The sequence below is a fragment of the Lolium rigidum genome, unplaced genomic scaffold, assembly GCF_022539505.1.
Source record: "Lolium rigidum isolate FL_2022 unplaced genomic scaffold, APGP_CSIRO_Lrig_0.1 contig_28069_1, whole genome shotgun sequence".
Lineage (NCBI taxonomy): Eukaryota > Viridiplantae > Streptophyta > Magnoliopsida > Poales > Poaceae > Lolium > Lolium rigidum.
In genome coordinates, this window is record NW_025900086.1 from 93,041 (window position 1) to 120,742 (window position 27,702).

The 27,702-nt window shown below is 44.7% G+C and overlaps 2 protein-coding genes across 3 annotated transcripts; both read left to right on the plus strand.

Annotated features, from left to right (window-relative positions):
* Positions 1-1,183: 1,183 nt before the first annotated feature.
* LOC124680775 (serine/threonine/tyrosine-protein kinase HT1) lies at positions 1,184-5,032 on the plus strand. Its single transcript, XM_047215822.1, has 6 exons — positions 1,184-1,503; positions 2,225-2,357; positions 2,465-2,660; positions 3,176-3,300; positions 3,566-3,724; positions 4,477-5,032. The coding sequence occupies exons 1-6, from the start codon at positions 1,199-1,201 to the stop codon at positions 4,783-4,785; spliced, it is 1,227 nt and encodes a 408-aa protein (XP_047071778.1). The 5' UTR covers positions 1,184-1,198; the 3' UTR covers positions 4,786-5,032.
* Positions 5,033-5,829: 797 nt separating this feature from the next.
* LOC124680774 (transcription elongation factor TFIIS) lies at positions 5,830-14,616 on the plus strand. 2 transcript variants are annotated; one of them, XM_047215820.1, is made up of 8 exons: positions 5,830-6,112; positions 6,355-6,601; positions 6,954-7,035; positions 7,739-7,796; positions 7,948-8,030; positions 8,120-8,215; positions 8,290-8,360; positions 8,437-8,882. In XM_047215820.1, the coding sequence occupies exons 1-8, from the start codon at positions 5,833-5,835 to the stop codon at positions 8,564-8,566; spliced, it is 1,047 nt and encodes a 348-aa protein (XP_047071776.1). In that variant the 5' UTR covers positions 5,830-5,832; the 3' UTR covers positions 8,567-8,882. The 2 variants fall into 2 exon arrangements, with proteins under 2 accessions (XP_047071776.1, XP_047071777.1); XM_047215821.1 differs by lacking the exons at positions 8,120-8,215; positions 8,290-8,360; positions 8,437-8,882 and adding exons at positions 10,578-10,775; positions 13,318-14,616.
* The last annotated feature ends 13,086 nt before the right edge of the window (positions 14,617-27,702 follow it).

The window sequence follows — 27,702 nt, forward strand, 5'->3', positions numbered from 1 at the left end:
CGTCCGTCCTCGCCGCTACTGCATTTACGTGTATAGCCTCCGTCTCTCACCATTACTCAAAAATGTATCATTACATTAGTAGCAAGATATAAGAAACTTATCAGAAGATTATTTATACCAATTCTTAGGAGAAGATCTTTTGATCTCGGGGGGCTGCAGCCTGCATGAGCCTAGGGTACATCAAGGAAGATCGTCCGTCCTCGTAACTGAAGCACACAAAACTAAATGAAGAGTGACATTATCACACAATTGTTTCGTATCCTCATTATCACTACTCATTTACGACTATAACCCCTAGCGGCTCTCGCCATTGCTCGACAAACATATTACTGCATTAGCATCAAGATATGCAAAACTAGTAAGAAGATTTTGGATCTCAATTTCTCATGAGAGATAGAGGAGACCTTTCAACCTAGGGTGGGGACTGCAGGAGGCTAGGGAGGCTAGGACAAGGAGGGTGTGGTGGCCGACTAGACCAGAGAGAGATATTTTGGGCCATGGATGCGTCCCGTGGTACACATATGGGGTAGACGCTGCCGATTCAGCCACCAACTTCCACTCTCTCTCCTCACGCTCTCCTCTCCTTTATTGCTTTGCTTTTATACCCCGCTCGCGTGCGCGTCCGCTATAAAATTCCTGCCCACTCTCCGCCGCTCTGCTCACCCCGACGATACCTTCCCTTCCCTTCCCCTCCGCTTCCTTTCCCCGCACCACCACCACCACCACGACTCACCGTCCGCCCGCCCGCCGCCGCCGAGGTCTAGGTTTCCTCCACCCCCGGCTCGACGCGGCGCGGTCTCGCGGATTTCTTCCTCTTTTCAGCTCATCAAAATCGGCGCTTTCCGTTCGGGTTCCGGGCAGAATCCGGCCATTCTCTTCCCGGTGATTCGCTCCGGTTTACGGAAGGTTTGCCCCTGATTTCCGGGGTAGTACGAGCGAGAGATTCCCGAGGTGATTCTGACTCTGCAGCAGGGCAGTTTTGTGTGTCTGCTAGTTCAAGAAAAGCTCTGCCGATTTTTCCCGGGTGCGTGAATCGAAGATTCTCGGGGGCGGCTCCGGGATTCATCGAGGGCGAAAATCCTGCGCGTCGGATCGACCCGGGTGCCCCGATTCCTGGAGCACCAGAGCGCGCGCGCCCATTCCATGAGCTTGGCCCGCGGGAGCTGCCGGGGCTCTGGTCGTCCGGGCGCGCGCGTTAATGCCTAGGCTGTCCTGCGGCTGCAAGTTCGCGGACCCCGACAGCGCGGCGGTGCGGCCGGACACGATGAGCTGCGGCAGCGGCGGCGGCAGCGGCGGCGGCGGCGGCGGGAGCGGGGAGTTCAGGCGGGCGGCGCGGCCGAGCAAGGTCGCGGCCGACGACTCGGCGGAGCCCGCGCGGTGCTCGGACGCCGCGGCGGCGTCCCCCGCGTCCTGGATTGACAGGAAGCTGCTCGTCGACCCCAAGATGTTGTTCGTCGGATCCAAGATCGGGGAGGGGGCGCACGGGAAGGTCTACAAGGGGAAGTAAGTCAAATTTCCCGTGCCTAGTGTTTGCTAAAAGTTACCACCGGTAGTACTTGCATCATCGGTTGCACCCAGTTTGAATTCCTGTTCCTTCCTTAGCTGCAGTACTCGTACTAGCTAGCAGGCTTCAAATCCAATGGGTGTTAAATGCACAAAGAAAAAGTCAAAGAGTTAGTAGTATGTGTATATATCCAAGGGGTAGGGGGGAAAGAGCTACGATTTTAGTTTATAGCTCTCCAACTGTGCCTGGATGTTGAAGGTGTACCTACAAACGCAGCAATCAGTAAAACCGCGTAATCTGCTCGAGAGCCACTCTAGGTTTCTTATGCAATCGAGGGCAGCATAACTCCAATGGCCTGATCTATTCTTGTGCTTAATTTAGCTGTGCCAGCCTGTTGTGGATATCTTCTGTTCCTGCCATGGTCAAGGATTCTGGAACTTGTTTAAGATTGCATCTTCTTCTGGTATTTGCAACGCGTGGATTCTCAAATTTGTTTATGTTTCAATGTACAATAGTAGTGTGTACTACTAACAAAATAAAACAATTTCCATGTGTTGTTGTTGCCCAGTTGCTCTCACAATTTTAGCTGTCAGCCTGACACGTTCTTGTGCCTAATCTATGCTATTTAAATTATACTGTGTTGTAATTTGTTTGCCTGTATGGGCGATATCTGTCTTATATCAGTAATTAACTATTTTTTTCATGTCTTCTCTCAAACAGGTACGGTGATCAGATTGTAGCCATAAAGGTTCTTAACAATGGCAGTACCCCCGAAGAAAGAGCGACCCTTGAAGATCGCTTCATTCGAGAAGTAAATATGATGTGTAAAGTAAAACATGATAATCTTGTGAAGGTACGTCCTTGCCTGAACGCACATTACTGTGCCCAATCCGATTTCTGCATACTAAATCGCCAATTTTCTCGTGTCCTTGTTCTAACACAATTTCTGCATTTCTCTAGTTCATTGGAGCTTGCAAGGAACCATTGATGGTGATTGTAAGTGAGCTGCTGCCAGGGATGTCATTGAAAAACTACTTGAACAGCATCCGGCCCAGCCAACTAGATATCCATACTGCATTAGGCTATGCACTCAATATAGCTCATGCCATGGAATGCTTGCATGCCAATGGAATAATACACAGAGACCTGAAACCTGGTATGTGTGCTTGGACTATTTGGTTTTTGCTGTTGCACTACTATTTCCCCCTTTTATCCATGTATAATAATTTTGCATTTAATGTTGGTGTAACCAAGACTGAGTTGCATCGGAGCTCAGTATCAGTTGTAGATTCCATTGAACATGTCAAAACATGTGTACATGAATATTTTAAGTTCAAAGCTATGAAATTGGCTCACAGTATATTTTTGTGCCAAGATAATAACATATGCTTCAAGAGAGAAACATCTGTGCCAGTTAATCATTTAAATTTTCAGTAAGATGCTTTTGCATCTGATTCTTGAGCTTTCCTGGCTCCATATCCATGATATCTGCTTTACTTCCCGCTCATGTTTCTTGTCCCAAGATGTTTCTTTCTCACTCCCGTACTGTCTCAAACTTTGGTTTTACTTTTATCTTCTAGGTTCCTTCAGTAGTTTGTTCCTTTCTGAGAAAGCTGTTCAGTCAAGCTCTTTATGCTTTTCCAGCGTCCTAATAGAGGTTCTTCTGTGCAGATAATTTGTTGCTTACTGCAAACCGAAAGAAGCTGAAGCTTACCGATTTTGGACTTGCACGTGAGGAAACAGTCACCGAAATGATGACAGCTGAAACTGGGACATACCGCTGGATGGCCCCAGAGGTTGTAGCTCACTCTTTTCTGCAGCAGCTAGTTAAATTATAAAGTGAAGCCAAAACAATATGTCTCCTAGAGTATTTTAGCCAAATTATGGTTGAAGCTTCAGCCTGAAATCATACTTCCATTCGTATGCCCAAATAATAATTTCCTGGCTGTAGTTGTAGGAATTCAATTTAATAATTTCCGAACCTTATATACAAGCAGAAATTTGATGCTTTTAGCACTGATCTTTGTTCTAAAACTGACTTGTCATTATATGATATTGCAGTTATACAGCACAGTCACACTTCAACGTGGTGAGAAGAAGCACTACACAAATAAAGTGGACGTGTACAGCTTTGGCATCGTCCTGTGGGAGCTGTTGACCAATAAAATGCCATTCGAAGGCATGTCGAATCTACAAGCTGCATATGCTGCAGCTTTTAAAGTAAGCATGGGACTATTATTTGGTACTGAATTATATAGCTTCCTAGAATGCTGTCTAGCAATTATAAAACCATGTGAATCTCAATTAGTTGTAACTTTCCTACTTGCAAAGTAACCTTGTCCATACTGACAGGCAACAATTTATTAATATCCCTTTTGTGGACAAAGCTGTTACTACTGTTAAACTAGGAAAAAAAGAATTGAGCTTAAAAAGTCGCTTGGCTACCTGAAGAGTGAATGCTTACAAAATTGTAAGACTTTTCAATGAAATGAAACGCAAAGGCTTTTTGCGTTTTCTCGAAAAAAAATTGTAAGACTAAATGGCCATGCATTTGTGTGCAGAAGGCTTTGTTTTGTATATTATGCTTTCATGGAAGTGTAGTCACATTCTGTGTCATGATGACAACCCCATCGGACCTGCTTCATTGCATATACATGGTTTCAACTCAACAAACTTAGGAAACACATGATAGCACCATTGAACTTGTCTTAGTTTATGTTTAGCTTTTTCAAGGAATGTTTGAGCACAAACTTGTGGCGCTGACAGTTTTTATCTGTTGATAACAACTCCATTGGACCTGCTTCGTTGCATATGCATGGTTTCAACTCAACAAACTTAGGAAACACATGATAGCACCGTTGAACTTGTCTTAGTTTATGTTTTCAAGGAATGTTTGAGCGCAAACTTGTGTTGCTGGCAGTTTTTATTTGATCCACTAATCTTATCCATATATTCTCTTTTCTGCAATGCAGCAAGTACGCCCAGCTTTTCCTGAGGAGACCCCCAAGGATCTTGCGTTCATCGTTGAATCATGCTGGGTCGAGGATCCCGCCATGCGACCCAGCTTCAGCGAGATCATCCGCATGCTGGATGCTTTCCTCATGACAATACCTCCCCCACCCCCTTCGGAGCCAGACGAAGACGCGGAGTCAGAAGACACAACATCATCGCTGAGCAGCAAGAGCTCCTCCGTCTCCTCCATCGTTTCCCGTGCAACAAGCAAGCTCTCGGTCGTCCGCCATCTCTTCGCCTCGAAAAAGGCAAGCAATGGGAGGGCATGATACCATACATGTCCTGAGACGTTTCTTCCTTGGCGCTGTAAAGAATGTTAGCCTAGGTTAATGATGATGATACAGTGGGAGGGGATGATACAAGAGAGGGATCTTGTTTAGTGTAGGCTTAGCTTGTTTGTATCGATGATACAGAAGAAGAAAAGGCTGAAATGCAACTTATGCAAGCTATGTATAGCTGACAGCTGCTCTCTACCAAGACTTGTGTATGCTCATGTGGCAATCCTTCTGTTGTTTTTCATCGCCATGTTTAGGTTTTAGGGCCTGGCAACTGATGACAGTCCTGTTATCCCAAATTCCAAATCGACCATGCTGATCACTGATCAATGACTTTTTTTTCGAAATGGGGTAAACCCTTGCCTCTGCATGAATCGATGCATACATCTTGATCAATGACTTACAATTTAAAAAATGAACATATCTGACAGGGATGGTACTAATTTTCGTAAAAATGCAGGGTACAGTTTAAGAGTGAAAGAGAGCACCGGGCCAAGTTTTGCAGACCTACAAGACGGCTCTATCCAAATATAAAAGAAGAATGCTCTTAGCTTCTCAAAGGGACAGCAAGTTAAGGGTTTGAGCTAATATTTGTTTTGTTTTCCTATATGAAATTGAGGGTAGAGAAATGCATTTCATGGGTTCATAGGAATCTGGCAAACTAATGCATTTCATGGGTTCATGGGTAGAGAAATGCATTCTTGTGCTCAAAAGGCTAATGCAGCTAGGAGAAGGTGTGTGTGGATTAACTATACTCCACCATTCTTACAGAATATCCTCCTGAAGGATTGTAATCCCAATGAGTAATCAATAAAGCTCCTGATTCGCAATACATCACCCGTTTTTGGTCAAATTTATTCCTGCAATCCCCAAAAAAATTCCTACAGTATGCTGTCTGAAATTATCATGTTCAGTACAAATTTATGTGAAATCGGCCATTTCAAACAAGGAATAAGTGTCAAAAAAACACGGCTAGTGGAACTACTGAAGTCCCCTGCAGCAAACCACTCTCCCTTCTCCACCGAGCTCTCTACGGCAGCCATGGCGTCTCCCCCGGGTCCGGGTTCCTCTCACCAGCCGCCCTCCTCTTCCTCATCGAGGGGGCCGCTCTCTCCCTTCCCCGCCGCAGCCCACTTCCCCTCCCACCCCGCCGGCCCTTTCCTCCGGCATCACCAGCTTTCCGGCGGCGACTCCGACGGCGGCGCCTCCCTGGACGAGTTCGACGAAGACGAGGAAGGCATGGAAGACGACGAAGACGACGACGCCGAGCTGGTGGACCGTGCAGCCCGCAGCTCGCAGCCGCGACGCGCTTCCCCTCAAGGTGAGTGAGTCAACTCAAGGGTTCCCGCGATGCCGTTAGCTCCAGTAAATCATAACGCAGCTTGTAGAACGAGGTAAAATTAATTTCTGGCAAACCCCAAGCTAAGGTAGGTTCATATGATCTCCCTCCGAGCAGAAGAATGTCTCAGCGCGACAGCCTCCTTCTCCATTTAAGATTTTTCTAGTGTGTCTGAAATTCTGAATCATGGTGATCACTGTTGCTTGCTGAATCACAAACACCAGGAATCGAGCGGGCTGTGATGAATGGGGAGAATGGAGTGACGCGAGTCCAAGAGGGTCAGCAACAGCAGATGTACAACGGCGAAACCGGGCAATTCGTTCATTGTTCGTCCGGAGGAGATGAAGAACCTGGCTCCATCACCGGGGAGATGAGGGTTGAGGATGGATATGGAGTTATTGGCAGAAGAGAGGGAGGCCCTGCATCTAGCTATTGGGACCTGCTCAGAGCACACCTCTCTGATCCATTGACGTGAGTAATATCTGAAACTGACCGGTGTTCTCTTGAGAATTTAATTTTTGTTTAGCAGGATTACTTGGCACCTTAAAAATTATGATACTGACACTACATGCTTCCAAACATTATTTATCCGCTTCGTAGGCTAATGTAATTTCCCAATCATTTGAGAGTACAGGGGCGACATGTTAATGCCTATTCATTGATGCTATGCTAGTTTCTGCCTGTTGCCAAAATTATGAATTGTGCAACACTTGAGTTATTCATATCCAAATACACACTTGGTTCTGATAATAATAGACATGGTACCTGGGGATAATAGTATCTGAACATTTCGCTCATTTATCTCCCATGCCTGAATTTGTAGAGGTATTCTCATGGATGATGCAATGATTCTATCATGTGGGCACTCTTATGGAAATAATGGGATGCAGCATATCTACAGAATGGTTTGTCCAAGGATCCTTACCACATGATAGTTTTTCATACTTTCGGCTGTAGTTTATTGAAATCCAGTCTGCGGTTTACATATTCTCTGGGATCCTACTTGTTGATATATCTCTTCATTGATAGCATCAGGATTTTCTTTAAGCTTAGTTACTTGATGAGATGTGGCTTTGAAACATAGTGTTTTTCTTAGTGCACATGTGCTTGACTTTTCTAGAGCAATAGAACCACATTTGAAGAACTTCTATGAAATAAAGGCTCTGCTAGCATTCTCTTTCATTCATGGACTAAGTCATCCGAAGTGAACTGATCTATGGTCCTATGGACCATCAGAACTAGAAATTTGTTTTTCAAATGTATGGGCTTGCCCCTGGTTTTCATTAGCATGAAAACTGATAACACAGTGCAAACAGTTCAGAGGTTCCAAAATATCAGGGGAGCTAACCATGCTGTCCCTGATTACAAGGTTTTACATCCCTGCTCAACTACAAGTTTTCTGGCCAACCATCTTAGAGTTATTTTGTAGTTACCCATTTGTTGTGAGCACGAGTAACTACATTTGTAAAACTTTAATTTCAAGGTAGTTTAAATATTCTGGAAGGTGGTTTGGTTAGCCTGCTATTGCAACGTTAGTTAAAAAGGGGTTGTCGAAATTACAAATGCATGAGGAAGTGATATATAATTGTTTCTGTCCCTGCCATTCAGAAAGCTTGTGGCAAATGTGGTCAGCCAATTACTGAGGACTCCATTCGACCAAACCTGGGTATGGACTTAAATTGTCAGTTACCAATCACTAAGTTTGTAAGGGATACTTTGAGCTATCTTACATATATCAGTGAATTCATACAAGCTAGTATGTTAGCTTCATTTCTGTCCAGTTTCTCCTAAGGTTTTTTCCTTTGGCATGTTTTCAGCTCTTCGCCTCGCAGTTCAGGCATTTAGACGTGAGGAAGAGTCAGCAAAAACATTGAAACGAAGAAGAGATCGCCTTGAACAGGTATGCACCTTTTTCCAATTTATATTAATCAATGTCCGATTTTTGGCAGGTCTATGATGTTCTTAAATCTGTTCCTTCTCTGAAATGAGGACAAAAATGACAACGACGATCCAAACCCGAACGAACTTTCCAGAGGCAAAGGTGTTCAGTATCCTTTCGCTGTCTTCGACCGGGTCATAATCAAGGTATCTCTTTACTCAGCCAAGCACAGCTTTAGTTCTCCCCTGTTACTCGCGATGACCTAAACGAGTGTCATCAGGGGAATAAGAGGACGCCGGAACGGTTCGTGGGGCGCGTAGCGGTCGTGACAGCACAGTGCCTGAACGGATGGTACGAATATTTATCTGATAACCCGATCATCTTTCGAAACTGAATCATGCGCTTATCCGTTACCCGTGTTTAACAGGTATGTGGTGAAGACTTTGGACAATGCGGAGAGCGTGAAACTGCAGTACCGTTCGTTGGCAAAGTTCACTGACGGCAGCGAGGCTTCTGTGATGGTCTTGAACAATGCCCAGAATGCAAGCTGGTTGTGATGCACAAAAGCAATTGCTATGTTCGTAGTTGAAGGTGCCAGTGATGTGTCATGGTCCTTCGGATCAGATCTCCCCCTGGCTCTTTTTGTGTTCCAGAAGGACGCGAGGAACATTTATCTTTTATAGTAGCCAATCTCGTGCCAAGCTTTATCCTGCTTTTCTTTATGTGAAGCGTGGTATACTGGTACTGGTAGCAACGAGGTAGCATGTGGTGTCAGCGTCCTAGCAAATCTTTGTACAATACAACTCATACCATACCAGGTTGGTGGTTGGGACATTTGGACCAGAGGCTAAACATGGAAAGAGGACATCCAAAGGGGAAACACCGTGCCACCAGAGGCAACTAAACACATACAAGTTCGGTAAGAAAAATATTCAGGATAAAATGATTAATATTTTAAGTAAAATCGCATAAGTAAAATGTTTTAAGGAAGGGGCAGCACAAGAGGTGATCATGAGAAAACCCATCTAGGGTTTCATCCCTCTCGCCGGTAGCGGCGATGCTGCCGGTCCGCTCCGTCTCCGGTGGCCTTTGGGTCTTGGAGGCGTGGTGGACTGTGGCATCTCGACGGTGGGAAGGTTTCAGTTCTTCGTTCAGTTTGTTTTTAGTGCCTTCTTCGGGATAGTGAGGCGACGGCTAAATCCTGAAATCATAATAATGTCCTCTCCGTCTTATCCTCTCTCCGGTGGTGCGTCTAGCACTAGCGGAGGGCGAGTGTCCGGTGGATCTCCCGAGATCCGGTCGGTTTTCGTGTTCGTTGGTGTGTTTTCAGGTCATTCTCTTTCGATCTATAGTTGTCATCATTGGCGATGGTTGCTGGTGCGCTGGTTTTTTGGGGTCTTAGCACGACAACTTTCCGTCTGTCTACTACAATAAGTTTTGCCCTAGGAGCGAGGACGGTGGCGCGCCTTCGGCTCGCGCTAGTGTCTTGTCACCTATACCTTCTTCGATTCCTACTAGCATAATCGTTGGCGGTGTACACCCGACCCCTTCTCCGTGACTAATGTCTCGACTCACTGCACCGCTAGCTCTCCTCCCTTGTTGCCGCCGCCATCACCCATGAACCAACACTTTGTAGACCCGTCGTCATGTCAACCTTCGACATTAGCCCCCCCCCCCCCCATAATGGGTGATGTACTATTGTCTAGACCAGGGCAGATATAGCCGCCTGAGCTTGACGATGGCGTAACACTATACAATGATTGTATTCATACATGGTTTTGGCACACACACAAAATGGCATCCTAAGCACTCAGACTTGTTGTTTGCCTAGACTTTAAAAAATTTCCGGGTCTGCCATTGATCAAGACGTAGTATCACCATCACCGGTGTCAATTACCATTCTGATCGATGCTACAATCTAGGGTCTAGGTGAACCCTAACCCTAATGTAGGGTTTTACAATCACGAACCCTAGTTCACGATCGCCGGTCACTTTGGATCGAAGAGCAATGTTGGTGAAATATTGTAAGTGGTATTACTCTCTCTGATTCATATTACTTTATCACTAATTCGCATATATCTAGACACATTTTAGCGTGTCTATTCACTCGACACATTATATGGGTCAGAGGGTGCATTTTATCCTTGGCATGTAAAAGGTATTGCATCCTATTTTTTACCTACTTTGGTCTACTGTAATTTGTGCAAAACAAGATCGCCAAGCCAGTCACATCAAGAGGCGACTCCTCCTTCGTCCTTGCGAGAAAGGAGAAATGACACAACAGCGGCAAACGAAACGATAGTACACCATCTAGGACTAGGGACAACTGCATCCCAACAACCGAATTACCAGACGCTCGCCACGTGGCCTCTCCCCAGCCGTCCGATCGATCCAGTTCCAGAAGAATCCGCCTCCGAATCAACGGCGGCGGCGGCGCGTGTCAGAGCCACTCGTATAAATCTCCCGGCCAGCCCCCAAAATCCAACCTTTTTTCCCCTTCTCTGCGCCTCTCCTCGCCTCCGAGCCAAACGAGACCGCGCGTGGCGGCGAGAGGCGACCTGCAGCTAGGGTTTTGATCCCAATCCCGCCGCCATGGCCACGATGGAGAGGGAGCTGCTGGAGACGTTCGAGGCCGCCAAGAAGGCGGCCGACGCGGCCGCCGAGGAGGACGGCGCCTCCTCCTCCCCGGAGGCCGGCCGCTGCCTCGACGCGCTGCGCCGCCTGCGCGGATTCCCCGTCACCACCGAGGTCCTCGTCTCCACCCAGGTGAGATCCGGGTTTCGTGGCTCGGGAGGAATTTTGTCTGTTCGTCGCCCTCTGTTCCTGTGCTGCTTCCGGAGGATGCGTGCGGTTACCTTCAGGAGGGATTGCGGGTGCAATGCGCTCAATTTGGATTGATTAGGCATTCTTTTTGGCCGGTTCGCCAAAATTTACCGTCTGTACATGCTCTGCCGTTCTTCCCCTTTTTGAGGATAGCGAAGAGATGCGGAAAGCTTTATTGGAATTAGATCTTGTCGGCTCCCATCGCTTCCTTTTCCTCTTTTTAATACCTCGGACGGGCGTTCAGTGCCAGGATTTATGAAACAGAGGGTGGGTAGCAGGGTAGGTAGCTGGGATGTGCACCTTTGTTGCAATCCCCATTCAGAAAAGGCTAGGGGGATTGGTTTTGAGATGAAAAGTAAAATGAAATTCAGTGTTGGTGGATGGCTCTTACCTTGACAGGGATCCGAATGGCGCTGCAATTGCATCTTAGTTTAGGGTTCTGCCTAAAGAGGTCTCCCAAATCGTGTTTTTTGCGTTATCAACAAACAGAATGTCTACTGATGAAGATAGCGAATGTAAAACCGTGGGTTGTGGTGATTGAGCACCTGTTTGATTCGTCTGATTTTGCACAGGTTTATGATTGGGCTGTTGGAGTATGTGAAACATGTCTTAACTTCTATTACCCCTGTTCCGAAACATAAGACTTTCCAGAAAGCTAGTTTAGCTTTGTAAGAAGGCTTATATTTCGGGATGGAGGTAGTACTATGAAACATAAGTTTCCAATGTCACAAAATAAGAACAGATAACAGTTAGCTGGTCCTCCGCCAGCCTGCTCCTTAGGATATTAGGTGCCCTTGTGTTTTCATGTAGTTTTCGGCCTTGTGACCTTTTGCTAACAAGGCCTTTGATCCTGCCATCTTCCTACAAAAAAAGATCCGTGTTTTGTGAAAAACTGATTTATAGGAAGAGCTGCAGAATATGAACAATTTAGATGTAAGAATCTTCTATATAATTACGGGAAACCATGAATTACGGGGGCTTTAAGTTGTGATGTTCCACACAACTTTCTTGAAAAGCCAGCATGCAGTAGTAGATTTATCAAACCAGTCGTTACTGTTGCCCATTTTGTGAAAAATCTCGTGCGTGTTTGGATTGCTACCAAAGCATACCCTACCTATTTTTTGATCATGGGTAAAAGATTGGTTCTTGTCTGGATAGTTGTCAATTTTTTGCGTTGCCAATGCTCCACTACCAACCCTAGTTCATTTTTTAGCCAATGTTGGCCAACTTGTGGGCAATGAATAGCTCAACCAAAATTTTGGTTAGCCAGTATTTTGGTAGGGCATTCTTGGGCACAAACAGAACACACCCCTCATCTGAAGCTGTAATGGATTCCTGTCAGATTAAAGCACACTTCCCAACTGTTAGTTTCTCTTTGAGCCAGCAAATTTCATCAGACTTTCATCAGCTATTGTCCGTTAAGTTCAGTTTTAATTTAAGTCTGTAACACCTTTCTGATTTAGAACTAGGTAAGATCTTCTATGATAGTTTTTCAATGTGTTGAGATCTAAGCTTTTTTCCTTCCCAAACACCTATGCATAAGTAGCATAGGGAAGTGGGCTTAAAATAATAATACTGTAATAATTTTTAAGGGCACAAACCGAACACACCCCTCATCTGGAGCTGTAACAAATTCCTGTCAGATTAGGAGCATCATACTGTGCACACTTCCCAACTGTTAGTTTCTCTTCGAGCCAGCAAATTTCATCAGCTATAGTCGTTAAGTTTAGTTTTAATTTAAGTTTGTAACACCTTTGTGATTTAGAACTAGGTAAGATATTCTATGATGGATTTTCTTAATGTCTTGAGATCTAAGTTTTTTTCCTTCCCAAACACCTATACATAAGTAGCATAGGGAAGTGGGCTTAAAATAGTAATATTTCTTAATTGTTTCTACAAGTACAGGACTGCTAAAGAGGCTGCAGTGACAGTTTCTTTCATGCGCGAGTTTTCTTTCAGAGAATGGGTAATTCTAGTTAAGAAAGCTTTAGGCTTGCTAAACATATCTTGTATTTGTGCAAAGGCATATAGAATTCTGTAAGGTACAAGGGTGTTCTGAGCATAAGCCAGAAATTGGCAAACACCCAATTTTTAGAAGCAGTTGATACTCCTTTTGTGGTTACATTTATTAATTGTGTTTGATTGGGGGTTTGTGAAAAATCTTATGTGAATTGAATTGCTAAGTATTTTTTTGCTGTTCTTACAGAAGTTTAGTTCATCAATTTAATATACTCCCTCCATCCCATGAAACTTGTCTTAACTTTGTTCAAATTTGAGTGTATCTATACTCTATTAGTGTCTAGATACATCCAATTTTAGATAAGGTTAAGACATGTTTCATGAGATGGAAGGAGTACTTTGTCATTGAACATATGTTTTCCATGTTAACTGGTTTCTGTTTATTTCCTTCTGCTACCTTTTTCCCCACATTCATTACATAGGCCAAGGGAGACTACACCTTACTGATTATTTTCTGTTTTTCTAGGTTGGCAAACGTCTTCGGTACCTTACTAAGCACCCCCACTCAGACATACAGGCGGTGGCTACAGAACTTTTTGGGTACTGGAAGAAGGTTGTTATTGAAGAGACAGGGAAGAAAAACGGCACACCAGTGAATGGAAAATCAGATAGCTCTGCAGCTAAGCTTGAGAAGTCTCAATCAATGAAGGTTGAAAAGAATTCTACGCTGTCAGTGAAGGTTGAAAAGAATTCTACGTCCGCAACTGTGAAGGCAGAAAAGAATCCTATGTCGCCAACTGTGAAGGCAGAAAAGAACCCTATGTCGCCAACTGTGAAGATTGGGAAAAAGGATGTGAGTGTGAAGGTTGAGAAGACTGTGAATAATGATTCCAAAGTTCAACATGTGAAGGTAGAGAAGGTTTCAAAAGAAGTCAGTAGAACTCCTGATACAAAGAAGCCATCGTCTGTTGCAAACGGTCCCCCAAAGCTGACATCCCTTGTCAGATGCAACGATGCTGCTCGGGACAAATACAGGGAACTTCTTGTTGAGGCCTTCGTCAAGGTCTCCCCGGAAACTAGCAAGGATGACAGAGAGGAAGTGAGGGACCTCCTGGATCAAGTAGATGCATGCGACCCATACAGAGTGGCTGTGACAGTGGAGTCAGCGATGTTCGAGAGGCTAGGACGTTCCAATGGGGCTCAGAAAACGAAGTACAGATCGATAATGTTCAACCTGAAGGCTGATAACAACCCTGACTTCCGGCGGAGGGTTCTGTTGGGCGAAGTGAGGCCTGGGAGCCTTGTGGACTTATCCCCCGAGGAGATGGCTAGCGACGCCAGGAAGCTCGAGACCAAGCAGATCAAGGAGAAGGCTCTGTTTGACTGTGAACGTGCATCGGCACCGAAGGCATCGACCGACCAGTTCAAATGCGGGAGGTGCGGACAGCGGAAGACAACGTACTACCAGCTGCAGACACGGAGTGCCGACGAGCCGATGACGACGTTCGTTACATGTGTGAACTGCAACAACCACTGGAAGTTCTGCTGAGCGCCAGGTCAGCTGTACTGGTAGGATGTTCGTCCTGTTAGTGATGCCATCTGAATCTGACAGGCAGCTTGGTCTCGATTTTTCGTAAGTTAGGAGCCTGTTTAATTTTCTTTCTTTGTCATCAAGGACCTGATTTATTCAGACTGTAATAGTTGACCGCATAAATGTTGTTGGCTTATTTGCCCTAGCTGCTGTAACTTTTATGAGGGAGATTGTTCTATGTTTCTAGATAAACTCAAATAGTGGTAGTAACAGATGATGTTATTGTTGTTGTGATGGGGACATGAGTGTGTCGGTGGTCAAGCCTGATGTGTACTATGTTTCTCCTGAATTTTGCTTATCCAATGTGGAGAGCTGGTGCAGGGCCAGCCTCCCTGCTTGTAACATGAGAATCAAAGCAATTCCATTGTCGTGGTTCTTTTTCTTTTGCAACTAAAGATCCATACCTAGTTGAAAGATATGTCAGTGATATCCATGTGCAAGGGGATGTAGGTTCAGAGGGCTGATAACAGGTACAGTACTATATTTTGTGCTAAAGCGGCTATAAAAGCATTGCCCTCCATCTGGAGATTGTATGCATTCTGAGCCTGGCTGTCCGCAAGCCTGTTGATTCCACTTTCATCTTCAAGACTGGCATCAGCATGTTGAGTGCAGTGAAGAAGTTCATATGTTTGGCCTGATCGTCAGTATTTTCCAAGACCTTGACACTGTTAAGAAGGTGGGACGAGGGATTTCCCAAAGCTTTAGCCTCTGCTTGCAAAGCAGAATTGGCGGCAGACAAGCAGAATTGGCGGCAGAATTTGCCTTAACGAAGGCCACGTAGTAGTTGTTGAACCAGTGCATAAATTTTCCTACTGTAATCAATATTTACTCTTTGCATAGATTGGAATCAGTTGAGGGCTGCAATTTCTTGTTGAAGAAGTGATCGTTTCTACCTATGGAAATGCTCAATAGGATAGAGACGAATAGAGCCACATACCACAGTTTTTTTCTCTTGCCATCTTGTTCATGCAGTTTGGTTCACCTCGCTATTGTGTCTCAGAAAAATTGATGGTCAATCAGCCAAATAGAATAAGGAAGTTGGTTATAATTATTCATTTTAAGCTATCCTTCTAGGGAAGCTGGTCTGTCGGTCTGTCCATGTTTGGGATGGATCGAATTGTCCCCTTTGTTCGTCAATCAGAGTATAATAACGAAGGCTCTATTTGCCAATAATTACAGCCACGCCGTACGTTACTTTTCTAAAAATATTGGACGCCTGTTACTAGTGTGCTATACTGTAGATGTAGGTGACGCTCCACTACAGGAAACGACATATAGCAGACAAAAAAAAATTAATGCGCTTTCAGATTTCACCGGTTCTACACATCAATCGTGATATGCCATACGCTCTTGTAGTGTTTGTAGAGACATAACATCTACCTCAAACAATGTCTTCGGTGCCAGCTCAAAAGGAAAGTAACCAAGCTTGGCAAAAGTGTCAATCACTAAAAAATTATATGTTAAGAATGTCATGCTTGCCAAACCCCTTGTGGTTATAATTTTTGTTTCACAACTTGCTCGTGTGGGTTATGAAACATCATTCTCTTTGCAATGTGGAGGGCTTTAGGAGAGGTAATCTCAAAGTGGTCTTTGTTGGGATAAAAAAAATATTTGTTGATAATTTCATGTTTGTTGAACCTTTTGGTTATAATTTGTTCTCGTTCGATAACTTGCTAGTGTTGGTTATGACACTTCATTCTCGTTGCATTATGTGGAAGTATTTAGGGGAGGTAATCTCAAAGTGGTATTTATTCGGCATATCAAAGACAACCTTTATCTGGTTGATTTCTGGAAAGGGAAACACTCTACTTGAAACATGCTAAATGTCCAAGGCAGATGTGGGGTAGCTATGCTATCATAGGCTAGTCCATGTCGGTGTGAGAAATTTGAAATATATCTTTTGAAGTGTGAACATGTTATTGGACTAACCGATATCTCGTTTCCGAAAGAACTTGTGTATAGTGCATCCATTTCGGGAAACCAACATGGAGTAAACATACCATCAAGAGTGTTATCTCAATAATTAGGTGTTTAGAGCTCTTTCACATGGATCTCTTTGGGCCTCCAACATATGCCAACATTTGTGGGAAGAAGTATGGACTCCTTATTGTTGACGACTTCTCAAGATCTACGTGGTTGCTCTTTCTCAGCTCAAGGATGGGACCCAACATACACATTCATTACCTTCGCCAAGCAAGCTCAAAGGATATTAAATCAAGAGCAAGGTGATAAGAATCGACAATGGCTCCTAGTTAAAGAACTTCACCATGCAAGAGTTGTTGAAGATGAGTGGATCATACACCAATTCTCAGTGTTGTATTAGTCGAACAACAAGAGATTAGGGGGTGCCTCGAGCAACGTGGCTTCCGAGTTAACATCGGTTAGTAGGGTGTGTATGCTGACCTTACAGAGAAGGGTGCCTACACTTTGCCAGAGTTGATACATCACTTTTTTTTGTATGGGGTAGGCATTCTCGTTGGAGCACGACCTAATCGTATGTTTTTTTGCAAGTATCCTAATCATATGTTAGGAGAGCGTTGAGGGGGTTAACATGGACATCGACCAATCCTATAATCCCTAGGGGCGAAGCCAAGCTCCCACATTACATTGGTCCGACTCATTAGATACTCCACGACCCGGGAGCTCTGCGAGGGACTTGGAGCTCTATGCCTTCCTGTTCTTGTATTTAATGAAGATAATTAATGTATCTCCACCCACTTGGGGGTTCATATAGGGAAGTGGTCATTGACAAATGACCAATGTAGCCTTTATGAGGGTAGGTGGGAGGGGTGGTAAATCTTGATACACTAGTCTAGGAGGAATGTGGAGGTATGAGGAGATCGGCCATGATTCATGGTGGACTAGCCCAACTACACCTCCACCTAATGGGCCTCATTCTTCATAGGCTTCTTCCTTGAATTTGTCTTTTGTTTCTTCACTTAATTTTTGACTCATTAATCATGTCATGATCATAGATTTATTACTAGTCTTGGCTTGACTAAGCTTAAATTTTATCCACGCAATTCTTAGTAGACTTGGGTGGGGCCCCATGGATAATTAATATCAATTCCCGAAGTAGGATTTCATGTAAGTTGTAGTCATGAGATCCATCTCTCTAACTACATGTAAAAAATCTTTGGCTTGAGCTTTATTGGCATTGCTAGATATTAGTTTTGGTCGATTACTGTGGGAGGGCTGAAAGTTCATGGAGACACCATGTGTGGTTTTGATAACTAATGAAAATCCCTGTGAACTAATGTTTGCATTGAGTTCTACTTGTAGGATTTGTCCATAGAAAATGCTCGAACCATATGTCTGTTTCAAGGTTGAATGAAGAAGATCCAGTGTTGACCAAGGTGTGATTCAAGGAGTGATCCTTAGTTTGGTCAAGAATGAGTTAAGGCCATGGAAAATGTTTTGAAGAATAAGATGGAGTGAGATCTCATGTGTATCTTTAACACTATGAAGAAAGAAGAAATCAAGTGCAAGTCCAAGATGAGCCATCTCAAAGAGATCATATGCTTGAAGCTTGCCATGCATCTGGTGACCCAATTGTTGTGAACATATGCCCTGAAGAAGAGGCTCTCACATAGTGGAGTATGGGGGAGAAATTCATAAGACTTCACCATGCAGGCACAATCAAGAAAGGTATTCCATCTTGAAGCAGACAAGATCACCATCATCAAGCTCAAGTGAAATGGGCAAGGTTAAGTTTTTTTATTGATAGGTTTTCTTTCTTACCAGTATGTTGGTGTTAGCTGGGAGACCACCTTATAGGATCAGTAGTCGTACTATCAAGAGGGACTCTCGAGTAAGTAATTAACTTGATCATATCATTTGAAGAGAGCTCAAACCTTTGCATCATTGGCATCATATTTCTTGGTTGCTATTTTATTCTTATCCATGTGAGGATTTATTTGTTTTGTTTATCTCCATGTCAATCTCAAGTTCATCGAAAATGGAATTCATATGCATTCTCTATTCAATTTTCGATTTTGGGTCTTTTACCGATTTGTCTTTTATAGATAGGTAAATCCTTTCATTATTTAGTTTTATCCTACCTTTATGTAATATAATGGTTCTCTCCATGATATTGTACATCTCATTTCTATCTTCGAAACAAGTGCAAGATCATCGAAATCGGAGTCCAGGTGCTCAAGTTATGGTTGTTTTGGTTTCATATAGTTTTGTCTTTTCAAGGGCCAGACTGTGGACTTCATATTTTCTCCGTTTTCAAGTCTTCCTTGCTCTCTGATGGGGGCCAGGTCTGGATTCTCCGACCCTCCGAGCAGAGTCTCTAATGTTAAATGGTTGTAACGGTCATAGTTCGTGGAGGGGCCTATAAAAGGACCCCCTTCTTCCCCAGGGGCTAGTTGCTTCTTTTATACACTCTCTCCTCCATTGTTGACCTTGAGAGACTACCCTATCTCTCTATTTCCTCATATGCTTCTTGAATATTTTTAGGGGAAAGTGAGAGGAGATCTATATCTACATTTTCACTAATCACTATCCTCTCTAAGTGAGGGGAACATAGCAGATCTAGATCTTGAAGTTCTTCGTGGATTTCCTTTGTTCTTCCTCTTGTATCTTTGGTGAAATTTGAGAGAGAAGGATTTGAGCACCTCGTGTGTTCTTGCCATTACATATGGTGCATCGATTTGAGTTTTCCCTGGAGAGTTCGTGAAGAGAAAGTTTGTGAGCTAATTACTCTCTGGTGCTTGTACAAGGAGCTTGTTCCTCTTCGATCCTTGGACCCTAGACAACTTTGTGGCTTAGTGATTTCGTGGAGTGCAATCATTGTGGTGTAAATATTACGGTGGATTACTTGGGAGCCTCCAGTTAAGTTGTGGAGATTGTCCTAAATCCTAGGTTATAAAATGTGATCATGGTACTTTCTTTTTTACTCATAGATCCATAATTAAACAACTAAATACATATTCTTGTACCCATAAAATAGTAGAAGCCCTATCACTAATAAGTTGGTATTCCATGTATGCCATATCCCTAAAACCTAAATAATCAAGTAGGACCACATAAATGTAAACCCTAGTTCCTATCATCAAAATTATCATCCTTAACTATTGATGGCGCGTGAAGCACACGTCTGTTGGGAACCCCAAGAGGAAGGTATGATGCGTACAGCAGTAAGTTTTCCCTCAGTAAGAAACCAAGGTTATCGAACCAGTAGGAGATGAAGGCCACGTGAAGGTTGTTGGTGGAGGAGTGTAGTGCGGCGCAACACCAGGGATTCCGGCGCCAACGTGGAACCTGCATAACACAATCACAATACTTTGCCCCAACTTAACAGTGAGGTTGTCAATCTCACCGGCTTGCTGAAAACAAAGGATTAAACATATGGTGTGGAGAATGATGTTTGCTTGTAGAAAACAACAGAGAACAGAGATTGCGGTAGATTGTATTTCAGATGTAAAAGAATGGACCGGGGTCCACAGTTCACTAGTGGTGTCTCTCCAATAAGATAACTAGCATGTTGGGTGAACAAATTACAGTTGGGAAATTGACAAATAGAGATGTACATACATATATCATGATGACTACTATGAGATTTAATTATGGCATTACGACAAATAACATAGACCGCTATCCAGCATGCATCTATGCCTAAAAAGTCCACCTTCGGGTTAGCATCCGCACCCCTTCCAGTATTAAGTTGCAAACAACAGACAATTGCATTAAGTACTTCACGTAATGTAATCAACACAAATATCCTTAGACAAAGCATCGATGTTTTATCCCTAGTGCCAATAGCATATCCACAACCTTAGAACTTTCTGTCACTGTCCCAGATTCAATGGAGGCATGAACCCACTATTGAGCATAAATACTCCCTCTTGGAGTTACAAGTATCAACTTGGCCAGAGCCTCTACTAGCAACGGAGAGCATGCAAGAACATAAACAACACATATATGATAGATTGATAATCAACTTGACATAGTATTCAATATTCATCGGATCCCAACAAACGCAACATGTAGCATTACAAATAGATGATCTTGATCATGATAGGCAGCTCACAAGATCTAAACATGATAGCACAAGAGGAGAAGACAACCATCTAGCTACCGCTATGGACCCATAGTCCAAGGATGAACTACTCACGCATCGGTCCGGAGGCGGGCATGGTGATGTAGAGCCCTCCGGTGATGATTCCCCTCTCCGGCAGGGTGCCGGAGGCGATCTCCTGAATCCCCCGAGATGGGATTGGCGGCGGCGGCGTCTCTGGAACTTTTCTCGTATCGTGGCTCTCGGTAATAGGGTTTTCGCGACGGAGGGAATTTATAGGCGAAGGGGCAGAGTCGGGAGGCGCCCGAGGGGCCCACCCCATAGGCCGGCGCGCCCCCCCTTCCTGGCCGTGCCGCCCTATGGTGTGGGGCCACCTTGGCCCCTCTCCGTCTCTCCTTCGGTGTTCTGGAACCCTCCGAGGAAAATAGGAAGTTCGGCTTTTGTTTCGTCCAATTCCGAGAATATTTCCTGTGTAGGATTTCTGAAACCAAAAACAGCAGAAAACAGGAACTGGCGCTTCGGCATCTTGTTAATAGGTTAGTGCCGGAAAATGCATCAAAATGATGTAAAGTGTATATAAAACATGTGAGTATTGTCATATAACTAGCATGGAACATAAGAAATTATAGATACGTTTGAGACGTATCAACTATCCATATTAAGCATCACACCATTGTGATCTATCCTAATATTAACCATGTCTAGTACTGGACCTTACATGCTTATACGCACTAAACCCTACTAATATTAGATATTTATGAACCATCCTATTTAGGAATCAACTATTCCTTACTTAGTGGATCCAATAGCAAACTCTAGACACCATAAGCCCTAATTGAAATACTTATTATTACTTAAGTAATATGTTCTTAAAATTTTATTATTTTGAAGTAAATAAAGAGTCATCATCGACCCTACCTAATAGGACCTATAGACAATAGCCAGCTATCACCAATAAAATGTACCAACCATGGTAGTAACCATGTATAATTGATTGCTTAAGATGCTTATGCTTAACTAGAACCATACAAACTCTAGATGCCGATGAATCCAACTTTATTGTGATCCATCTAATACTTACTCAAGAAACTAATTTGGAACCATAGTAAACCATAGAACCCCACAATCATAATTATCATACTTGTTCTTTATTAAGGAACATGTTCTTCAAAAGAATATTCTTTTGAAGTATATGATAATCAATCATTAATCATGTAATATAGTACCAAAACTGATAACTGTTCATTACATATTAAGAGTTATACCAAATATTATTGTTGTGTGCTAGTAATGTTACTTGTGATTTATTACACTAATTGTTTATGATACCAAGCTAATCAAAATCTTAATAAGAACCTTGTTTGTGAACCATCTCTAAAAAATGCAACACACCCTAAAGAAATCCTTACAACCCACTAATCCTAAATCATCGGGGTTAGGTCACGCTTAGAGTGATTGCATCTCATCCTTATGCATTATTGCATCCTTGCCAATCTTTTAAACATTGTCCTTATCGGACGATGATGCTATTTCAGAATTTGGAGTTATTACGTATCGAAGACCTTGCCTGCATAATCTTGCAGTCAAGAAAGACAAGTTCATCGCTTGCTCATGTCACTTTAAGTATTTTTATCAAATTATTTGCAAAGTACTATACTTATCACTCTTGCATCAATAAGAAAAAAATGATATTTTCATAACTATGAATATGACTATGTGGTGGGCAATGGAACCATGGTATGAGTATGGTGGAGGTTCCATTGCAATGGGTTTATATCCATCTAGGATTAACAGCAAATGTCGTCCAGTGATTCGTGTCCGTAAGACCCGTGTTAACCATAAGATATGGAGTGGGACAGAGTAGTCAGTTGTATTTCTTCCTTTCGCACATCAATGGATGCAGTTACAGTAGTCAGTTGTATCCCGAGGGAACAACCGGAGCGGGTGGGGAACCCTCAAATCCTCACGGTAATGTGGTCTATGATGGGTTGTAGAAGGCCGACGAAGGTATCGAGGTCGGATGATACCCAATGGGGTATGCTGACCGGCGGGGATATTAGTCGAGGTCGAATGATATCCAATGGATATGTTGACCGGCGAGGACCCAAGGTCGGAACTGCAACAAAGGGTGGGTGTGCAGGGTCGCGGAGAAATGCAATGATTGGCTAGGACCTTATACCGGGCCTCACACCAAGGAAGTGTGGACGGGAATACCGGACCCGGTTGGCACCAAGGTTAAGATCTCTTATGGGTAAAGCAACACACCTCTGCAAAGTGTATCAAATCGTGACCTGTCACTCCCTGTTCCGGGTTTTGGAACTGCGAACGCGGCCGGAAAGGAACTCCATGAAGTTCTAGACACCCGGTGAAGGCTGACGGACATAGCTTTTCAGAATAAAAGCAACCTTTTGAAGAAATATTTACAAAAACTTGCATTGCCTATGACTTTCCGGTCCATGGTTGTAGCTAGTGCATTAAACACCTCTTTCCTATAATGAACTTGTTGAGTACGCCCGTACTCATCCCTCTTTGAATCCCCTGCTTAGATCTGAAGGCATTAAAGGAAGATCTACAGTGCAACTCGAAGACTGAGGAGTCAACAACTACTTCAAGAGACAGGACTATGCCAGACGAGTCAAACACCACATCTACCATGGAGAAAACCTAGATTAGCAGTAGAAGGGAACTAGCTCCCTAATCCTAGCTCCTAATTAGCTAGAACCCAATCATAGCCACTATAGCTAGTCAAAACCTCTATAGATAGAGTACGTGATAAGTTAGACTACGAGTTGTTCTTATGGAGCTTATTTGCAGTTTTATCTCATTGTAAAGTAGGAGGCTGTTCTGATCTTCTTTAAAGAATCTGTGCGTAATTCTATAGACATGCCTTGGACCCGCAAATGTTTCTGGTGTACCACTATGAGGGATGTAATGCTAGTGGAACGGTGTTTCATTGGTGTTATGTCAACGACTTGCATACTACACCATGCAGTGGTATGTTGGGTCACCACACGCCCATACTACCGGTGGGGGAGACAAGCTCCCAGTAACCAAGTTCTCGCAGGCGGTGGTACCGCCCCGGGCACGACCGATGGTACCGCTTGGGCATGGCCGGGGGTACCGGTCCCCCTCCCCATCCCGCGGAAACTCTCCCCCGTGCTCTACCACGTCGACCAGGGGCCGGTAGTACCGTCCCAAACTGGCCGGTTGTCGAGGGTACTCCTCGGCAATGCCCTCCGATTGGGGCTTAGGGTTGATGGAATCCTGTAGGCTCACACGAGACATCGGTTAACAGACAAGCGGGGAGAGCGATTTACCCAGGTTCGGGGCCCTCGATGAGGTAAAACCCTTATGTCATGCATGTCTGATCTTAATTATAAGAATATCGGGTTACAATGGGGTGCCGAAGGTTTCGGCTGTGATTTCGTCGAGAGGCTAAGTGCTACGGCGACCTAGTTCTGGACTTATGGTGGCTAAAGTTGCTAAGATTGATTGTGTCCCTCGGCAGCCCCTCTCCTGGCCTTTATATAGGAGGCCAGGTCTCAAGAGATCTGTCCGGGTACGACTAGGTTTACAAAAGACCTAGCCCTAAACTTTCCTTGTTCGGCTCTTCTTCGTCTTGTACTTCAAGGAATCTTCTCCAGCACCATCCTAGTGGCCCGCCTTGCCTTCGGGTATCTTCATGGGCCTTCAGTTGGGCCACACAGGATAGGGCAATATCGGTTACCCGAAGGGTAATACCCACGTCAGTAGTCCCCGAGTGTCTAGCCGAAGATTTTTCGGGTAGAGACTAAAGCATGCCTCCACTGAACGTTCTTCTTCCTTGATTGTTCTTGTCCATCTTATAATAGCATCACCTTCTTCTATCGGGTGCGCGTCCAGCGCTCCCGATGGGAGTAGCCCCCGAGTCTAGGTGCGGATGCTTGCCATCCGTGCGTAGACTCAAGTTGTGCTACTCGAACGTCTTCTTATGCCGAAGTTTTCTGCAGGTCTTCATAGGTCACTTGATACATTTTAATCGGGGCTTGTACTTTTCAGTAAGGTTTGAACGTGTAAAGGATATTGAGTACCGTGTCTAGCTTTGTTGGTTAACTGCCGATGGCAAAACAACGTTACCCTACACAGAATCAAGTCCCCGGGCATTGATGTCTACGCACGCTTCTATTCCTGTAGACAGTGTTGGGCCTCCAAGAGAAGAGGTTTGTAGAACAGCAGCAAGTTTTCCCTTAAGTGGATCACCCAAGGTTTATCGAACTCAGGGAGGAAGAGGTCAAAGATATCCCTCTCAAGCAACCCTGCAATCACGATACGAGAAGTCTCTTGTGTCCCCAACACACCTAATACACTTGTCAGATGTATAGGTGCACTAGTTCGGCGAAGAGATAGTGAAATACAAGTGGTATAGATGATGGTAATATTGCAGGAAGTAAAGATGCAGTAAAACAGTAAACAAGCGGTGCCAGAAAATAGCTTGCTGGTGTGGGAAGCAATTCTCTGTGGTGTAACTTTCTATTCGGAAGCAAGGCCTAGGGATCATACTTTCACTAGTGGACACTCTCAACATTGATCACATAACTGAATAAACAAATACTACTTTCTCTACACTCTCTTGTTGGATGACAAACACCATTCATTGTGTAGGGCTACTAGAGCACCTCAATGCCGGAGTTAACAAGCTCCACAACATTCGATGTTCATATTTAAATAACCTTAGAGTGCATAATAGATCATTGCAATTTAGACCAAGAACTAACATAGCGCACACACGGTCACCATTACACTATGAAAGGGGGAATAGATCACATCAATACTATCATAGTAATAGTTAACTTCATAATCTACAAGAGACCACAATCATAGCTTATACCAAGTACTACATGATGCACACACTGTCACCATTACATCATGAAGGAGGAATAGACTACTTTAATAACATCACTAGAGTAGCACATAGATGATATTCAACTAGATCACAAAGCTCATGATCACATAAAGATCACATGGGAGAGAGAGATGAACCACATAGCTACCGGTACAGCCCTTAGCCTCGAGGGAGAACTACTCCCTCCTCATCATGGGAGACAGCAGCGGTGATGAAGATGGCGGTGGTGTTGATGGAGATGCCTTCCGGGGGCACTTCCCCGTCCCGACGGCGTGCCGGAACAGAGACTTCTGTCCCCCGAATCTTGGCTTCGCGATGGCGGCGGCTCTGGAACTTTTCTCGTATCGTGGCTTATTCTTTTAGGGTTTTCGCGATGGAGTCCTTAAGTAGGCGGAAGGTCAGCCTCGGAGGGGGTCTGGGGCAGCCAGACAATAGGGGGGCGCCCCCCCCCTTGGGCCGTGCCGCCACCATGTGTGGTGGCCCTGGGCCTCTCCTCTGGCCCCTCTCCGGTGTTCTGGAAGCTTCGTGGAATTATAAGATACTGGGCGTTGATTTCGTCCAATTCCGAGAATATTTCCTTACTAGGATTTCTAAAACCAAAAACAGCAGAAAACAGGAACTGGCATTTCGGCATCTCGTTAATAGGTTAGTTCCGGAAAACGCATAAAAATGGTATAAAGTGTGAACAAAACATGTAGGTGTTGTCATAAAACTAGCATGGAACATAAGAAATTATAGATACGTTTGAGACGTATCAGGCATGATCCTGGAGTGTAAAAAAGTTTTAGCGGGTGCGCGTCCAGCGCTCCCGATGGGAGTAGCCCCCGAGTCTGGGCACGAGCACTTGTGATCGGGTGCAGACTCGAGCTGAACTTTTCTTCAAATATTTCTTCACAGGAATATCTTTGAGTTCACATTTATCGGGTGCGCGTCCAGCGCTCCCGATGGGAGTAGCCCCCGAGTCTAGGCGCGGATGCTTGCGATCCGTTGCTGGCGTGCAGTTGACACACGTCCGTTGGGAACCCCAAGAGGAAGGTGTGATGCGTACAGCAGCGAGTTTTCCCTCAGTATGAAACCAAGGTTATCGAACCAGTAGGAGTCAAGGAACACGTGAAGGTTGTTGGTGACGGAGTGTAGTGCGGCGCAACACCGGGGATTCCGGCGCCAACGTGGAACCTGCACAACACAATCAAAGTACTTTGCCCCAACGTAACAGTGAGGTTGTCAATCTCACCGGCTTGCTGTAAACAAAGGATTAAACGTATGGTGTCGAAAATGATGTTTGTTTGCGAAGAACAGTAAAGAACAGAGTTTGCAGTTGTTGCGGTCAGAAACCCACCGGCGAGCAGCGACGGGCAACACAGGAGAGCCGGGAGGCTCCCAGGACTGCGGCTGGCCCTGGTCCCTCAGAGCGACGGCCCGCAAAGACTCGGCACGCACGTCCGATGCTGGTGCAAGGGCGTGCCACCCGACCTATACCCGGTCGGAAGGTGATGGATGTGCCTCGCTTAGTTTCCTGCATGGCATACACGTAAACATTAATTACGAGCCTCGATCGGCTCTCGAGTTGTCCCGTGAATCGGCTCAAAGAGCCGATCCACCCATGATTCGCACGAGGTGTACGAATATATGGTGGTCCTGCTTGATTAGAATAAAGCTAAAACGATCTACTACGATTTAGGGTTTTCACCACATAATCGGAACATCCTACTCGTGATTGAGCCTGGCGGCCGCGCACGGTGATCGTAAACCAATCCTAGACAAGGCCTAAAAACCAACACGAAGTTGATTGATACGTCCAATTTGCATCACTATTTTGTATCATAATTTGCTGTTATTCATTGATATATTTCATATTGGGGCACAATACTTATGTTATTTCATCTATTTTGCATGTTTCATCATTATTGGAGGATCAAGCACCGGAGCCAGGATTCTGCTGGAAAAAGCACCGTCAGAACGCAATATTTCGGAAGATCCACTGTGGAAGGAAATTATACCAAAAATCCTATTTTTCCAGATGACGAAGGAAGCCAGAAGGGGGAGCTGAGAAGACCCAGGGTGGGCCCACACCATAGGGCGGCGTGGCCCATGGCCTGGCCGCGCCACCAGGTGGTGTGGGGGCCCCACAGCCCCTTTCGCCTCCTTTTCTTCGCGAAATCATTCGTCCCGAAGACCTAAGCCACAGAGGGTTCCTCACGAAGAGTTACAGCCGCCTCTGCGGGGCGGAGAACACCAGAGAGAAAAGAGCTCTCCGGCGGGCAGGAATCCGCCGGGGAAATTCCCTCCGGGAGGGGGAAATCGACGCCATCGTCACCGTCATTGAGCTGGACATCATCTCCATCACCATCATCATCATCTCCACCATCATCACCGCCGTCTCCTCCGCAGCACCTCGTCACCGCTGTAGCAA